This window comes from Oncorhynchus nerka, linkage group LG15, assembly GCF_034236695.1.
Source record: "Oncorhynchus nerka isolate Pitt River linkage group LG15, Oner_Uvic_2.0, whole genome shotgun sequence".
Taxonomy (NCBI): Eukaryota; Metazoa; Chordata; class Actinopteri; order Salmoniformes; family Salmonidae; genus Oncorhynchus; species Oncorhynchus nerka.
In genome coordinates, this window is record NC_088410.1 from 5,578,513 (window position 1) to 5,596,879 (window position 18,367).

Here is an 18,367-nt window from a genome sequence, read left to right on the forward strand (position 1 = left end):
GCTGCCTTGGCAGGAACTAATGGGGATCCATAATAAACCCCAGGAACAGTAGCTGCTGCCTTGGCAGGAACTAATGGGGATCCATAATAAACCCCAGGAAGAGTAGCTGCTGCCTTGGCAGGAACTAATGGGGATCCATAATAAACCCCAGGAAGAGTAGATGCTGCCTTGGCAGGAACTAATGGGGATCCATAATAAACCCCAGGAAGAGTAGCTGCTGCCTTGGCAGGAACTAATGGGGATCCATAATAAACCCCAGGAAGAGTAGCTGCTGCCTTGGCAGGAACTAATGGGGATCCATAATAAACCCCAGGAAGAGTAGCTGCTGCTTTGACAGGAACTAATGGGGATCCATAATAAACCCCAGGAAGAGTAGCTGCTGCCTTGGCAGGAACTAATGGGGATCCATAATAAACCCCAGGAAGAGTAGCTGCTGCCTTGGCAGGAACTAATGAGGATCCATAATAAACCACAGGAAGAGTAGCTGCTGCCTTGGCAGGAACTAATGGGTATCCATAATAAACCCCAGGAAGAGTAGCTGCTGCTTTGACAGGAACTAATGGGGATCCATAATAAACCCCAGGAAGAGTAGCTGCTGCCTTGGCAGGAACTAATGGGGATCCATAATAAACCCCAGGAAGAGTAGCTGCTGCCTTAGCAGAACTAATGGGTATCCATAATAAATACAAATACAAAACCTTATGGTCACTCTGACAGAGCTTCAGAGTTCCTCTGTGGAGATGGGAGAACCTTCCAGAAGGACAACCATCTCTGCAGCACTCCACCAATCAGGCCTTTATGGAAGAGTAGCCAGACAGATGCCACTCTTCAGTAAAAGGCACATGACAGCTGCTTGAAGTAATAAAGGCACCTAAAGGACTCTCAAGATTCTCTGGTCTGATGAAGCCAAGATTGAAGTCTTGGTTCTGAATGCCAAGTGTCACATCTGGAGATAACCTGGCACCATCCTTACGGTGAAGCATGGTGGTGGCAGCATCATGCTGTGGGGATGTTTTTCAGCAGCAGGGACTGGGAGACTAGTCAGGATCGAGGCAAAGATGAACAGAGCAAAGTTCAGAGAGATCTTTGATGAAAACCTGCTCCAGAGCGCTCAGCACCTCAGACTGGGAGTTCACCTTCCAACGGGACAATGACCTTAAGCACACAGCCAAGACAACGCAGGAGTGGCTTCGAGACAAGTCTCTGAATGTCCCTGAGTGGCCCGGCCAAACCCGGACTTGAACCCAAAGATACTTCAACAATGTACTGAGTGAAGGGTCTGAATACTTATGTAAATGTTATATTTAAGTTTTTTTAATTTTCAATTTTAATAAATTAGCAAACATTTCTAAAAACCCGTTTTAGCTTTGAGATGTCATTATGGGGTATTGTGTTGTCATTATGGGGTATTGTGAGGTCATTATGGGGTATTGTGATGTCATTATGGGGTATTGTGAGGTCATTATGGGGTATTGTGAGGTCATTATGGGGTATTGTGAGGTCATTATGGGGTATTGTGAGGTCATTATGGGGTATTGTGTGTAGATTGGTGAGGGGTGGGGGCAATTTAATTCATTTTATAATAAGGCTGTAATGTAACAAAATGTGAAAAAAGTGAAGGGGTCTGAATACTTTCCGGATGAACTGTATATTGAATATTTGAATGTGTGTTGACTGTACAGCTGTTGTCTTATAATCAATAGTCTGTTAAATATAGCAAAAACTTTTTTTTCGTTTTCAATGTTATTTAAAAATGAATACAATATTTTGATACTGTTTCATGATGACATTACTGCTTCACACACACACACACACACACACACACACACACACACACACACACACACACACACACACACACACACACACACACACACACACACACAAAAGGAGACAGGTGAGCATGAATGAAAGGAGGGAGGACGGGAGAGTTTTGATTGTATTGTTGTTAAGGGCGCTGCTGGTGAGCCGCGAACCGTCGGTCGTTGGAGTGACAGCGACATGATCTGGTCAGAGCCGGTAAGAACGTAAACAGTCCGCTGCTACCTAACGAAACATACAACACGTCAAAGCAACAGCTGAAGTAGCCCAGACGACCGCATAGCCTGCTGTATAAGACGGATAAATGTAGGCTATATTTAAAAAAATATATTTAAAAAATCAACGTAGCGTGTTTCTCTCACAGAAAGAAAGTTCGCATCTCTCTTTCCAGATGATGCTGATGCAAGAGCATCTCCTAACCTCTTTGGTGGGTTAGATAGGAGGTCCAGTCGGACCCATTTCACGGCGACACCAGCTTTATTCTGTCCACCATTAACAACGGACGGGGCTGTCAGAACAGAACGAATGAGCAAATAGCGGACAGGCTCACCATGAAACAGGTAGGTTGCATGTGTTGTTGTTTTAATTAAATCATTTATCCGGCTAGCTAGTGGTCTAACGGTTGTGTGTGTGCGCGCCGGCTAGCTAGTGGCCTAACGGTTGTGTGTGTGTGTGTGTGCGCCGGTTCAGGGTGGTCTCGTGGACGACACGGAGGATGTGGAGTTGGATTTCAGTACCGAGGAGGAGGAACAGCGAGCGCTCAGGGGGGTAAAGATCCGGTAAGAGAGAGACCAGAGAGGGAATCTACCCTCTATAGGGCTACATGATGTACCCAGTAATAGAGAGGGAACCTACCCTCTATAGGTCTACATGATATACCCAGTAATAGAGACTAGAGAGGGAACCTACCCTCTATTGGTCTACATGATGTACCCAGTAATAGAGAGGGAACCTACCCTCTATAGGTCTACATGATGTACCCAGTAATAGAGAGGGAATCTACCCTCTATAGGTCTACATGATGTACCCAGTAATAGAGAGGGAACCTACCCTCTATAGGTCTACATGATGTACCCAGTAATAGAGAGGGAATCTACCCTCTATAGGTCTACATGATGTACCCAGTAATAGAGAGGGAACCTACCCTCTATAGGTCTACATGATGTACCCAGTAATAGAGAGGGAACCTACCCTCTATAGGTCTACATGATGTACCCAGTAATAGAGAGGGAACCTACCCTCTATAGGTCTACATGATGTACCCAGTAATAGAGAGGGAACCTATAGGTCTACATGATGTACCCAGTAATAGAGACCAGAGAGCGAACCTACCCTCTATAGGTCTACATGATGTACCCAGTAATAGAGAGGGAACCTACCCTCTATAGGTCTACATGACGTACCCAGTAATAGAGAGGGAATCTACCCTCTATAGGTCTACATGATGTACCCAGTAATAGAGAGGGAATCTACCCTCTATAGGTCTACATGATGTACCCAGTAATAGAGAGGGAACCTACCCTCTATAGGTCTACATGATGTACCCAGTAATAGAGAGGGAATCTACCCTCTATAGGTCTACATGATGTACCCAGTAATAGAGAGGGAACCTACCCTCTATAGGTCTACATGATGTACCCAGTAATAGAGAGGGAACCTACCCTCTATAGGTCTACATGATGTACCCAGTAATAGAGAGGGAACCTATAGGTCTACATGATGTACCCAGTAATAGAGACCAGAGAGCGAACCTACCCTCTATAGGTCTACATGATGTACCCAGTAATAGAGAGGGAACCTACCCTCTATAGGTCTACATGACGTACCCAGTAATAGAGAGGGAATCTACCCTCTATAGGTCTACATGATGTACCCAGTAATAGAGAGGGAATCTACCCTCTATAGGTCTACATGATGTACCCAGTAATAGAGAGGGAACCTACCCTCTATAGGTCTACATGATGTACCCAGTAATAGAGAGGGAATCTACCCTCTATAGGTCTACATGATGTACCCAGTAATAGAGAGGGAACCTACCCTCTATAGGTCTACATGATGTACCCAGTAATAGAGAGGGAACCTATAGGTCTACATGATGTACCCAGTAATAGAGAGGGAACCTGCCCTCTATTGGTCTACATGATGTACCCAGTAATAGAGAGGGAACCTACCCTCTATAGGTCTACATGATGTACCCAGTAATAGAGAGGGAACCTACCCTCTATAGGTCTACATGATGTACCCAGTAATAGAGACCAGAGAGCGAACCTACCCTCTATAGGTCTACATGATGTACCCAGTAATAGAGAGGGAACCTACCCTCTATAGGTCTACATGATGTACCCAGTAATAGAGACCAGAGAGGGAACCTACCCTCTATAGGTCTACATGATGTACCCAGTAATAGAGAGGGAACCTACCCTCTATAGGTCTACATGATGTACCCAGTAATAGAGAGGGAACCTACCCTCTATAGGTCTACATGATGTACCCAGTAATAGAGAGGGAATCTACCCTCTATAGGTCTACATGATGTACCCAGTAATAGAGACCAGAGAGGGAACCTACCCTCTATAGGTCTACATGATGTACCCAGTAATAGAGAGGGAACCTACCCTCTATAGGTCTACATGATGTACCCAGTAATAGAGAGGGAACCTACCCTCTATAGGTCTACATGGAGATATAGTACCAGTCATGAGTATGGACAGGGTTTTTCTTTAATTTTTACTAATTTTCTACATTGTATAATAACAGTGAAGACATCAACACTATGAAACAACACATATGGAATCATGTAGTAACCAAAAAAATGGTTAAACAAATCAAAATATATTTTATATTTGAGATTCTTCAAAGTAGCCACCCTTTGCCTTGATGACAGCTTTGCACATTCTTGGAATTCTCTCAACCAGCTTCATGAGGTAGTCACCTGGAATGCATTTCAATTAACAGGTGTGGCTTGTTAAAAGTTAATTTGTGGACTGACTGACTGATTTACTGACTGACTGATTGACTGACTGACTGATTGACTGACTGGCTGACTGATTGACTGGCTGACTGATTGACTGGCTGGCTGATTGACTGACTGATCGACTGACTGGCTGACTGATTGACTGACTGGCTGACTGATTGACTGACTGGCTGACTGATTGACTGGCTGACTGACTGGCTGACTGATTGACTGACTGATTGACTGGCTGGCTGATTGACTGACTGATTGACTGACTGGCTGACTGATTGACTGATTGACTGACATTCCAGACACCCCCTCGCCTCCTTCCTGCACCTGTTCTTCCGAGTGGCTGCCATAGTAACCTACCTGCTCTGTGATTGGTTCACCAAGAGCTTTACTTCCTGCTTCATTATGATCATCACTCTGCTGTCCTGTGACTTCTGGTCCGTTAAGGTGAGAACACACACACACACACACACACACACATACAGACACACACACACACACACACACAGACACACACACACACACACACACACACACACACACACACACACACACACACACACACACACACACACACACAGCTACACACACACACACACAGACACACACACACACACACACACACACAGACACACACACAGACACACACACACCTGTCCTCTCTTTCTCACGTGTGTGTCAGAATGTGACAGGCAGGTTGTTGGTGGGTCTGCGATGGTGGAACCAGATCGATGAGGATGGGAGGAGCCTCTGGGTGTTTGAGGACAGCAAGGTGAGACGCTGGTGTCTGATGTCTAGTGTCTGGTGTCTGATGTCTGGTGTCTGGTGTCTAATGTCTGGTGTCTGGTGTCTAATGTCTGATGTCTGGTGTCTGATGTCTGGTGTCTAATGTCTGGTGTCTGGTGTCTGATGCCTAGGTGTCTGATGTCTGGTGTCTGGTGTCTAATGTATGGTGTTTGATGTCTGGTGTCTAATGTCTGGTGTCTGGTGTCTGATGTCTGGTGTCTGGTGTCTAATGTCTGGTGTCTGGTGTCTGATGCCTAGGTGTCTGATGTCTGGTGTCTGGTGTCTAATGTCTGGTGTTTGATGTCTGGTGTCTAATGTCTGGTGTCTGGTGTCTGATGCCTAGGTGTCTGATGTCTGGGGTCTGATGTCTGGTGTCTGATGTCTGGTTTCTGATGTCTGGTGTCTGGTGTCTGATGTCTGGTGTCTGATGCCTAGCTGTCTGATGTCTAGGTGTCTGGTGTCTGATGTCTGGTGTCTGGTGTCTAATGTCTGGTGTCTGGTGTCTGATGCCTAGGTGTCTGATGTCTGGTGTCTGGTGTCTAATGTCTGGTGTTTGATGTCTGGTGTCTAATGTCTGGTGTCTGGTGTCTGATACCTAGGTGTCTGATGTCTAGGTGTCTGGGGTCTGATGTCTGGTGTCTGATGTCTGGTTTCTGATGTCTGGTGTCTGGTGTCTGATGTCTGGTGTCTGATGCCTAGCTGTCTGATGTCTAGGTGTCTGGTGTCTGATGTCTGGTGTCTGATGCGTAGGTGTCTGATGTCTAGGTGTCTGGGGTCTGATGTCTGGTGTCTGATGTCTGTTGTCTGGTGTCTGATGTCTGGGGTCTGGTGTCTGATGTCTGGTGTCTGAAGTCTGGGGTCTGGTGTCTGATGTCTGATGTCTGATGTCTAGGTGTCTGGTGTCTGATGTCTGGTGTCTGATGCCTGATGCCTAGGTGTCTGATGTCTGATGCCTGATGCCTAGGTGTCTGATGTCTAGGTGTCTGATGTCTGGTGTCTGATGCGTAGGTGTCTGATGTCTAGGTGTCTGGGGTCTGATGTCTGGTGTCTGATGTCTGGTGTCTGGTGTCTGATGTCTGGGGTCTGGTGTCTGATATCTGGTGTCTGATGTCTGGTGTCTGATGTCTAGTGTCTGGGGTCTGATGTCTGGTGTCTGATGTCTGATGTCTGATGTCTGGTGTCTGGTTTCTGATGCCTAGGTGTCTGATGTCTGGTGTCTGATGCCTAGGTGTCTGATGTCTGGTGTCTGATGTCTGGTGTTTGATGTCTGGTGTCTGGTGTCTAATGTCTGGTGTCTGGAGTCTAATGTCTGGTGTCTGATGCCTAGGTGTCTGATGTCTAGGTGTCTGGGGTCTGATGTCTGGTGTCTGATATCTGGTTTCTGATGTCTGGTGTCTGATGTCTGGTGTCTGATGTCTGTTGTCTGATGTCTGGTGTCTGATATCTGGTGTCTGATGCCTAGGTGTCTGATGTCTGGTGTCTGGTGTCTGATGTCTGTTGTCTGATGTCTGGTGTCTGATATCTGGTGTCTGATGTCTGGTGTCTGATATCTGGTGTCTGATGCCTAGGTGTCTGATGTCTGATGTCTAGGTGTCTGGTGTCTGATGCCTGATGCCTAGGTGTCTGATGTCTGGTGTCTGATACCTAGGTGTCTGATGTCTAGGTGTCTGGTGTCTGATGTCTGGTGTCTGATGCCTAGGTGTCTGATGTCTAGGTGTCTGGGGTCTGATGTCTGGTGTCTGATGTCTGGTGTCTGATGTCTGGTGTCTGATGTCTGATGCCTGATGTCTGGTGTCTGATGTCTGGTGTCTGATGTCTGGTGTCTGATGTCTGGTGTCTGATGTCTAAGTGTATAGTCCTCTGGTGTCTATGTGGTGTGTAGTCCTCTGATGTCTGTGTGTTTAGTCCTCTGATGTCTATGTGTGTGTAGTCCTCTGGTGTCTATGTGTGTGTAGTCCTCTGATGTCTATGTGTGTAGTCCTCTGATGTCTGTGTTGTGTAGTCCTCTGATGTCTATGTGTGTAGTCCTCTGATGTCTGTGTGTGTAGTCCTCTGATGTGTCCTCTGATGTCTATGTGTAGTCCTCTGATGTCTATGTGTGTAGTCCTCTGGTGTCTATGTGTGTGTAGTCCTCTGATGTCTATGTGTGTAGTCCTCTGATGTCTGTGTGTGTAGTCCTCTGATGTCTATGTGTGTAGTCCTCTGATGTCTGTGTGTGTAGTCCTCTGATGTCTATGTGTGTAGTCCTCTGATGTCTATGTGTGTAGTCCTCTGATGTCTATGTGTGTAGTCCTCTGATGTCTATGTGTGTAGTCCTCTGATGTCTATGTGTGTAGTCCTCTGATGTCTGTGTGTGTAGTCCTCTGATGTCTGTGTGTCCTCTGATGTCTATGTGTGTCTATGTGTCCTCTGATGTCTATGTGTGTAGTCCTCTGATGTCTATGTGTGTAGTCCTCTGATGTCTATGTGTGTAGTCCTCTGATGTCTAGTCCTCTGATGTCTGTGTGTGTAGTCCTCTGATGTCTATGTGTGTAGTCCTCTGATGTCTATGTGTGTAGTCCTCTGATGTCTATGTGTGTAGTCCTCTGATGTCTGTGTGTGTAGTCCTCTGATGTCTGTGTGTTGTGTAGTCCTCTGATGTCTATGTGTGTAGTCCTCTGATGTCTATGTGTGTAGTCCTCTGATGTCTATGTGTGTAGTCCTCTGATGTCTGTGTGTGTAGTCCTCTGATGTCTATGTGTGTAGTCCTCTGATGTCTATGTGTGTAGTCCTCTGATGTCTGTGTGTGTAGTCCTCTGATGTCTGTGTGTGTAGTCCTCTGATGTCTAGTCCTCTGATGTCTATGTGTGTGTAGTCCTCTGATGTCTGTGTGTGTAGTCCTCTGATGTCTATGTGTGTAGTCCTCTGATGTCTATGTGTGTAGTCCTCTGATGTCTGTGTGTGTAGTCCTCTGATGTCTGTGTGTGTAGTCCTCTGATGTCTGTGTGTGTAGTCCTCTGATGTCTATGTGTGTAGTCCTCTGATGTCTGTGTGTGTAGTCCTCTGATGTCTATGTGTGTAGTCCTCTGATGTCTATGTGTGTAGTCCTCTGATGTCTGTGTGTGTAGTCCTCTGATGTCTATGTGTGTAGTCCTCTGATGTCTGTGTGTGTAGTCCTCTGATGTCTATGTGTGTAGTCCTCTGATGTCTATGTGTGTAGTCCTCTGATGTCTATGTGTGTAGTCCTCTGATGTCTATGTGTGTAGTCCTCTGATGTCTATGTGTGTAGTCCTCTGATGTCTATGTGTGTAGTCCTCTGATGTCTGTGTGTGTAGTCCTCTGATGTCTATGTGTGTAGTCCTCTGATGTCTATGTGTGTAGTCCTCTGATGTCTATGTGTGTAGTCCTCTGATGTCTGTGTGTGTAGTCTTCTCCCCAGGCCGGTGGTACGGAGGTGGAGGCCAGGATCTTTTGGTCGGGTCTGATCATCTGTCCTCTCATCTGGACCGGCTTCTTCTTCACGACCCTGTTCTGTCTGAACACAGACTGGCTGGTAACACACACACACACACTCACTCACACACACACACACACTCACTCACACACACACACACACACACACACACACACACACACACACACACACACACACACACACACACACACACACACACACACACACACACACACACATACTCCCTCTCTCCCCCCAGGGGGCTAATCTCTATGGTTACCTGTACCTTCTAATCTCTATGGTTACCTGTACCTTCTCCATACTCCCTATCTCCCCCCAGGGGGCTAATCTCTATGGTTACCTGTACCTTCTAATCTCTATGGTTACCTGTACCTTCTAATCTCTATGGTTACCTGTACCTTCTAATCTCTATGGTTACCTGTACCTTCTCCATACTCCCTCTCTCCCCCCAGGGGGCTAATCTCTATGGTTACCTGTACCTTCTAATCTCTATGGTTACCTGTACCTTCTCCATACTCCCTCTCTCCCCCCAGGGGGCTAATCTCTATGGTTACCTGTACATTCTAATCTCTATGGTTACCTGTACCTTCTAATCTCTATGGTTACCTGTACCTTCTAATCTCTATGGTTACCTGTACCTTCTCCATACTCCCTCTCTCCCCACATGGGGCTAATCTCTATGGTTACCTGTACCTTCTAATCTCTATGGTTACCTGTACCTTCTCCATACTCCCTCTCTCTCCCCAGGTGTTGGTGGTAGCCAGTATCTCTCTCCAGGGGGCTAATCTCTATGGTTACCTGCGCTGCAAGAACGGCGGACAGGAAGTCCCACCCACATCCCCTTCCTCCTTCCTGCAGGGACAGCACTTCCTCCAGCGGGTGAGGTCAGGGGTTAGAGGTGAAGGGGTTAGAGGTTATAGTCAGTTGTCCAGGTTAATCCCTCCCTGCCTGTTTCATAATGACTATGACTAGTTGAGATCAGGGGTTAGAGGTCAGGGGTTAGAGGTTATAGTCAGTTGTCCAGGTTAATACCTCCCTGCCTGTTTCATAATGACTATGACTAGTTGAGATCAGGGGTTAGAGGTCAGGGGTTAGAGGTTATAGTCAGTGTTGGGGAGTGGTAGAGGTCAGGGGTTAGAGGTTATAGTCAGTGTTGGGGAGTGGTAGAGGTCAGGGGTTAGAGGTGAAGGGGTTAGAGGTTATAGTCAGTGTTGGGGAGTGGTAGAGATCAGGGGTTAGAGGTTATAGTCAGTGTTGGGGAGTGGTAGAGGGGTTAGAGGTTATAGTCAGTGTTGGGGAGTGGTAGAGGTCAGGGGTTAGAGGTTATAGTCAGTGTTGGGGAGTGGTAGAGATCAGGGGTTAGAGGTTATAGTCAGTGTTGGGGAGTGGAAGAGATCAGGGGTTAGAGGTTATAGTCAGTGTTGGGGAGTGGTAGAGGTCAGGGGTTAGAGGTTATAGTCAGTGTTGGGGAGTGGTAGAGGTCAGGGGTTAGAGGTTATAGTCAGTGTTGGGGAGTGGTAGAGGTCAGGGGTTAGAGGTGAAGGGGTTAGAGGTTATAGCCAGTGATGGGGAGTGGTAGAGGTCAGGGGTTAGAGGTTATAGTCAGTGTTGGGGACTGGTAGAGGTCAGGGGTTAGAGGTTATAGTCAGTGTTGGGGAGTGGTAGAGGTCAGGGGTTAGAGGTGAAGGGGTTAGAGGTTATAGCCAGTGTTGGGGAGTGGTAGAGGTCAGGGGTTAGAGGTTATAGTCAGTGTTGGGGACTGGTAGAGGTCAGGGGTTAGAGGTTATAGTCAGTGTTGGGGAGTGGTAGAGGTCAGGGGTTAGAGGTGAAGGGGTTAGAGGTTATAGTCAGTGTTGGGGAGTGGAAGAGGGGTTAGAGGTTATAGTCAGTGTTGGGGAGTGGTAGAGGTCAGGGGTTAGAGGTTATAGTCAGTGTTGGGGAGTGGTAGAGATCAGGGGTTAGAGGTTATAGTCAGTGTTGGGGAGTGGTAGAGGGGTTAGAGGTTATAGTCAGTGTTGGGGAGTGGTAGAGGTCAGGGGTTAGAGGTTATAGTCAGTGTTGGGGAGTGGTAGAGGTCAGGGATTAGAGGTTAGTCCCTCCCCAGGGACATTAATGACATAGTCATGAAACAGACAGGAACTAACCTGGACATTAATGACATAGTCATGAAACAGACAGGAACTAACCTGGACATTAATGACATAGTCATGAAACAGACAGGAACTAACCTGGACATTAATGACATAGTCATGAAACAGACAGACAGGAACTAACCTGGACATTAATGACATAGTTATGAAACAGACAGGAACTAACCTGGACATTAATGACATAGTCATGAACCAGACAGGAACTAACCTGGACATTAATGACATAGTCATGAAACAGACAGGGAGGAACTAACCTGGACATTAATGACATAGTCATGAAACAGACAGGAACTAACCTGGACATTAATGACATAGTCATGAAACAGACAGGAACTAACCTGGACATTAATGACATAGTCATGAAACAGACAGGAACTAACCTGGACATTAATGACATAGTCATGAAACAGACAGGGAGGAACTAACCTGGACATTAATGACATAGTCATGAAACAGACAGGAACTAACCTGGACATTAATGACATAGTCATGAAACAGACAGGAACTAACCTGGACATTAATGACATAGTCATGAAACAGACAGGAACTAACCTGGACATTAATGACATAGTCATGAAACAGACAGGAACTAACCTGGACATTAATGACATAGTCATGAAACAGACAGGGAGGAACTAACCTGGACATTAATGACATAGTCATGAACCAGGCAGGAACTAACCTGGACATTAATGACATAGTCATGAAACAGACAGGAACTAACCTGGACATTAATGACATAGTCATGAAACGGACAGGAACTAACCTGGACATTAATGACATAGTCATGAAACGGACAGGAACTAACCTGGACATTAATGACATAGTCATGAAACAGACAGGAACTAACCTGGACATTAATGACATAGTCATGAACCAGACAGGAACTAACCTGGACATTAATGACATAGTCATGAAACAGACAGGAACTAACCTGGACATTAATGACATAGTCATGAAAAAGACAGGGAGGAACTAACCTGGACATTAATGACATAGTCATGAAACAGACAGGAACTAACCTGGACATTAATGACATAGTCATGAAACAGACAGGAACTAACCTGGACATTAATGACATAGTCATGAAAAAGACAGGAACTAACCTGGACATTAATGACATAGTTATGAAACAGACAGACAGGAACTAACCTGGACATTAATGACATAGTCATGAACCAGGCAGGAACTAACCTGGACATTAATGACATAGTCATGAAACAGACAGGAACTAACCTGGACATTAATGACATAGTTATGAAACGGACAGGAACTAACCTGGACATTAATGACATAGTCATGAAACAGACAGGAACTAACCTGGACATTAATGACATAGTTATGAACCAGACAGGAACTAACCTGGACATTAATGACATAGTTATGAAACAGACAGGAACTAACCTGGACATTAATGACATAGTCATGAAACAGACAGGGAGGAACTAACCTGGACATTAATGACATAGTCATGAACCAGGCAGGAACTAACCTGGACATTAATGACATAGTCATGAAACAGACAGGAACTAACCTGGACATTAATGACATAGTTATGAAACAGACAGGAACTAACCTGGACATTAATGACATAGTCATGTGTCTGGTCTCTAATGAACAGGACCCTGTGTGATTGGTCTCTAATGAACAGGACCCTGTGTGTCTGGTCTCCTCTGGTCTCTAATGAACAGGACCCTGTGTGTCTGGTCTCCTCTGTTCTCTAATGAACAGGACCCTGTGTGATTGGTCTCCTCTGTTCTCTAATGAACAGGACCCTGTGTGTCTGGTCTCCTCTGTTCTCTAATGAACAGGACCCTGTGTGTCTGGTCTCCTCTGGTCTCTAATGAACAGGACCCTGTGTGTCTGGTCTCCTCTGGTCTCTAATGAACAGGACCCTGTGTGTCTGGTCTCCTCTGGTCTCTAATGAACAGGACCCTGTGTGTCTGGTCTCCTCTGTTCTCTAATGAACAGGACCCTGTGTGTCTGGTCTCCTCTGTTCTCTAATGAACAGGACCCTGTGTGTCTGGTCTCCTCTGGTCTCTAATGAACAGGACCCTGTGTGATTGGTCTCCTCTGTTCTCTAATGAACAGGACCCTGTTTGTCTGGTCTCCACTGGTCTCTAATGAACAGGACCCTGTGTGTCTGGTCTCTAATGAACAGGACCCTGTGTGTCTGGTCTCTAATGAACAGGACCCTGTGTGTCTGGTCTCTAATGAACAGGACCCTGTGTGTCTGGTCTCCTCTGGTCTCTAATGAACAGGACCCTGTGTGTCTGGTCTCCTCTGGTCTCTAATGAACAGGACCCTGTGTGTCTGGTCTCTAATGAACAGGACCCTGTTTGTCTGGTCTCCACTGGTCTCTAATGAACAGGACCCTGTGTGTCTGGTCTCTAATGAACAGGACCCTGTGTGTCTGGTCTCTAATGAACAGGACCCTGTGTGTCTGGTCTCTAATGAACTGGACCCTGTGTGTCTGGTCTCTAATGAACAGGACCCTGTGTGTCTGGTCTCTAATGAACAGGACCCTGTGTGTCTGGTCTCTAATGAACAGGACCCTGTGTGTCTGGTCTCTAATGAACAGGACCCTGTGTGATTGGTCTCTAATGAACAGGACCCTGTGTGATTGGTCTCCTCTTCCTGGTCTTTCAGCCTGATATCATCTCCAGAATGCTGTGATGGAATAGGAATCACCTGCAGCTGCCTTCTCTGAGTATGTGTATGTATGTGTGTGTGTGTGTGTGTGTGTGTGTGTGGGTGTTCCCGTGTGTGCGTGCGTGCATGTGTGTGTGTGTGCGTGTGCGTGCGTGCGTGCGTGTATGTGTGTGTGTGTGCGTGCGTGCGCGCGCGCGTGCGTGCGTGTCTGTGTGTGTGTGTGTGTGTGTGTGTGTGTGTGTCTCACCGTGTGTGTAGCACAGTTTGCAGCATGTTCATAGTCTGTGGGTTGATACCTCTGTGTGTGTGTGTGTGTGTGTGTGTGTGTGTGTGTGTGTGTGTGTGTGTGTGTGTGTGTGTGTGTGTGTGTCTGTGTCTGTGTGTGTGTGTGTGTGTGTGTGTGTCTGTATGTGTGTGTGTGTGTGTGTGTGTGTGACAGACAGAGCAGGAAATGTTCTGGAACTCAGAAGGGGACAGAAGCCCATCAACATCAAAGCTCCTGTAATTACATCAGTTTCATATTCAGCATTTTAATTATTTTGATTTAATTTTATATTTCTATGAATATATATATATATATATATATACAGTATTTATTTTTTATTTTTTACTTCTGACGATGTTATAATCTGTTTCCTGTCTGTCTGACGCCTTATAGAACAAACACACCTTTCTGTTTCCTGTCTGATGTCTAAATAAAACAAACACACCTTTCTGTTTCCTGTCTGATGGCTAATAAAACAAACACACCTTTCTGTTTCCTGTCTGATGGCTAATAAAACAAACACACCTTTCTGTTTCCTGTCTGTCTGATGGCTAATAAAACAAACACACCTTTCTGTTTCCTGTCTGATGGCTAATAAAACAAACACACCTTTCTGTTTCCTGTCTGATGGCTAATAAAACAAACACACCTTTCTGTTTCCTGTCTGTCTGACGCCTTATAGAACAAACACACCTTTCTGTTTCCTGTCTGTCTGATGTCTAATAAAACAAACACACCTTTCTGTTTCCTGTCTGTCTGATGGCTAATAAAACAGATTAAGCAGGTAACCTAGTGGTCGGAGGATAACGGGGAAGCAGGTAACCTAGTGGTCGGAGGATAACGGGGAAGCAGGTAACCTATTGGTCGGAGGATAACGGGGAAGCAGGTAACCTAGTGGTCGGAGGATAACGGGGAAGCAGGTAACCTAGTGGTCGGAGGATAACGGGGAAGCAGGTAACCTAGTGGTCGGAGGATAACGGGGAAGCAGGTAACCTAGTGGTCGGAGGATAACGGGGAAGCAGGTAACCTAGTGGTCGGAGGATACCGGGGAAGCAGGTAACCTAGTGGTCGGAGGATAACGGGGAAGCAGGTAACCTAGTGGTCGGAGGATAACGGGGAAGCAGGTAACCTAGTGGTCGGAGGATACCGGGGAAGCAGGTAACCTAGTGGTCGGAGGATAACGGGGAAGCAGGTAACCTAGTGGTCGGAGGATAACGGGGAAGCAGGTAACCTAGTGGTTGGAGGATAACGGGGAAGCAGGTAACCTAGTGGTTGGAGGACAACGGGGTAGCAGGTAACCTGGTGGTCGGAGGATACCGGGGAAGCAGGTAACCTAGAGGTCGGAGGATAACGGGGAAGCAGGTAACCTAGTGGTAGGAGGGGAAGCAGGTAACCTAGTGGTCGGAGCATAACGGGGAAGCAGGTAACCTAGTGGTCGGAGGATAACGGGGAAGCAGGTAACCTGGTGATCGGAGGATAACGGGGAAGCAGGTAACCTAGTGGTCGGAGGATAACGGGGAAGCAGGTAACCTAGTGGTCGGAGGATAACGGGGAAGCAGGTAACCTAGTGGTCGGAGGATAACGGGGTAGCAGGTAACCTGGTGGTCGGAGGATAACGGGGAAGCAGGTAACCTAGTGGTCGGAGGATAACGGGGAAGCAGGTAAGCTAGTGGTCGGAGGATAACGGGGAAGCAGGTAACCTAGTGGTTGGAGGATAACGGGGAAGCAGGTAACCTAGTGGTTGGAGGATAACGGGGTAGCAGGTAACCTGGTGGTCGGAGGATACCGGGGAAGCAGGTAACCTAGAGGTCGGAGGATAACGGGGAAGCAGGTAACCTAGTGGTCGGAGGATAACAGGGAAGCAGGTAACCTAGTGGTCAGAAGATAACGGGGAAGCAGGTAACCTAGTGGTAGGAGGGGAAGCAGGTAACCTAGTGGTCGGAGCATAACGGGGAAGCAGGTAACCTAGTGGTCGGAGGATAACGGGGAAGCAGGTAACCTAGTGGTCGGAGGATAACGGGGAAGCAGGTAACCTAGTGGTCGGAGGATAACGGGGTAGCAGGTAACCTGGTGGTCGGAGGATAACGGGGAAGCAGGTAACCTAGTGGTCGGAGGATAACGGGGAAGCAGGTAACCTAGTGGTTGGAGGATAACGGGGAAGCAGGTAACCTAGTGGTTGGAGGATAACAGGGTAGCAGGTAACCTGGTGGTCGGAGGATACCGGGGAAGCAGGTAACCTAGAGGTCGGAGGATAACGGGGAAGCAGGTAACCTAGTGGTCGGAGGATAACAGGGAAGCAGGTAACCTAGTGGTCAGAAGATAACGGGGAAGCAGGTAACCTAGTGGTAGGAGGGGAAGCAGGTAACCTAGTGGTCGGAGCATAACGGGGAAGCAGGTAACCTAGTGGTCGGAGGATAACGGGGAAGCAGGTAACCTAGTGGTCGGAGCATAACGGGGAAGCAGGTAACCTAGTGGTCGGAGGATAACGGGGAAGCAGGTAACCTGGTGGTTGGAGGATAACGGGGAAGCAGGTAACCTAGTGGTCTGAGGATAACGGGGAAGAAGGTAACCTGGTGGTCGGAGGATAACGGGGAAGCAGGTAACCTAGTGGTCGGAGGATAACGGGGAAGCAGGTAACCTAGTGGTTGGAGGATAACGGGGAAGCAGGTAACCTAGTGGTTGGAGGATAACGGGGTAGCAGGTAACCTGGTGGTCGGAGGATACCGGGGAAGCAGGTAACCTAGAGGTCGGAGGATAACGGGGAAGCAGGTAACCTAGTGGTCAGAAGATAACGGGGAAGCAGGTAACCTAGTGGTAGGAGGGGAAGCAGGTAACCTAGTGGTCGGAGCATAACGGGGAAGCAGGTAACCTAGTGGTCGGAGGATAACGGAGGAACCTAACGGAGGAAGCAGGTAACCTAGTGGTCGGAGGATAACGGGTAGCAGGTAACCTGGTGGTCGGAGGATAACGGGGAAGCAGGTAACCTAGTGGTCGGAGGATAACGGGGAAGCAGGTAACCTAGTGGTTGGAGGATAACGGGGAAGCAGGTAACCTAGTGGTTGGAGGATAACGGGGTAGCAGGTAACCTGGTGGTCGGAGGATACCGGGGAAGCAGGTAACCTAGAGGTCGGAGGATAACGGGGAAGCAGGTAACCTAGTGGTCGGAGGATAACAGGGAAGCAGGTAACCTAGTGGTCAGAAGATAACGGGGAAGCAGGTAACCTAGTGGTAGGAGGGGAAGCAGGTAACCTAGTGGTCGGAGCATAACGGGGAAGCAGGTAACCTAGTGGTCGGAGGATAACGGGGAAGCAGGTAACCTAGTGGTCGGAGCATAACGGGGAAGCAGGTAACCTAGTGGTCGGAGGATAACGGGGAAGCAGGTAACCTGGTGGTCGGAGGATAACGGGGAAGCAGGTAACCTAGTGGTCGGAGGATAACGGGGAAGCAGGTAACCTGGTGGTCGGAGGATAACGGGGAAGCAGGTAACCTAGTGGTCGGAGGATAACGGGGAAGCAGGTAACCTAGTGGTTGGAGGATAACGGGGAAGCAGGTAACCTAGTGGTTGGAGGATAACGGGGTAGCAGGTAACCTGGTGGTCGGAGGATACCGGGGAAGCAGGTAACCTAGAGGTCGGAGGATAACGGGGAAGCAGGTAACCTAGTGGTCAGAAGATAACGGGGAAGCAGGTAACCTAGTGGTAGGAGGGGAAGCAGGTAACCTAGTGGTCGGAGCATAACGGGGAAGCAGGTAACCTAGTGGTCGGAGGATAACGGGGAAGCAGGTAACCTAGTGGTCGGAGGACAACGGGGAAGCAGGTAACCTAGTGGTCGGAGGACAACGGGGAAGGAGGTAACCTAGTGGTCGGAGGATAACGGGGAAGCAGGTAACCTAGTGGTCGGAGGATAACGGGGAAGCAGGTAACCTAGTGTTCGGAAGATAACGGGGAAGCAGGTAACCTAGTGGTCGGAGGATAACGGGGAAGCAGGTAACCTAGTGGTCGGAGCATAACGGGGAAGCAGGTAACCTAGTGGTCGGAGGATAACGGGGAAGCAGGTAACCTAGTGGTCGGAGGATAACAGGGAAGCAGGTAACCTAGTGGTCGGAAGATAACGGGGAAGCAGGTAACCTAGTGGTCGGAGGATAACGGGGAAGCAGGTAACCTATTGGTTGGAGGAGCCGAAACAGGGAAGGTTCTGTCGACGTGCCCTTGAGCAAGGCACTTTAACCCTCATTGTGACGTTCGTCGTCTTCCTCTGATGAGGAGTAAGAGAGGTCGA

General features: G+C 47.7%; 1 protein-coding gene across 2 annotated transcripts; it reads left to right on the forward strand.

Moving 5' to 3' along the window:
• The first annotated feature begins 371 nt into the window (after positions 1–371).
• On the forward strand, positions 372–14,832 carry LOC135560369 (Golgi apparatus membrane protein TVP23 homolog A-like). 2 transcript variants are annotated; one of them, XM_065002265.1, is made up of 8 exons: positions 372–2,381; positions 2,512–2,600; positions 5,086–5,230; positions 5,466–5,555; positions 8,976–9,101; positions 9,771–9,902; positions 13,823–13,883; positions 14,265–14,832. In XM_065002265.1, exons 1-7 carry the CDS (start codon positions 2,373–2,375, stop codon positions 13,847–13,849), a joined length of 618 nt encoding a protein of 205 aa, XP_064858337.1. In that variant the 5' UTR covers positions 372–2,372; the 3' UTR covers positions 13,850–13,883; positions 14,265–14,832. The 2 variants fall into 2 exon arrangements, with proteins under 2 accessions (XP_064858337.1, XP_064858338.1); XM_065002266.1 differs by having other exon boundaries at positions 372–1,374; positions 1,522–2,381; positions 13,823–14,832.
• The last annotated feature ends 3,535 nt before the right edge of the window (positions 14,833–18,367 follow it).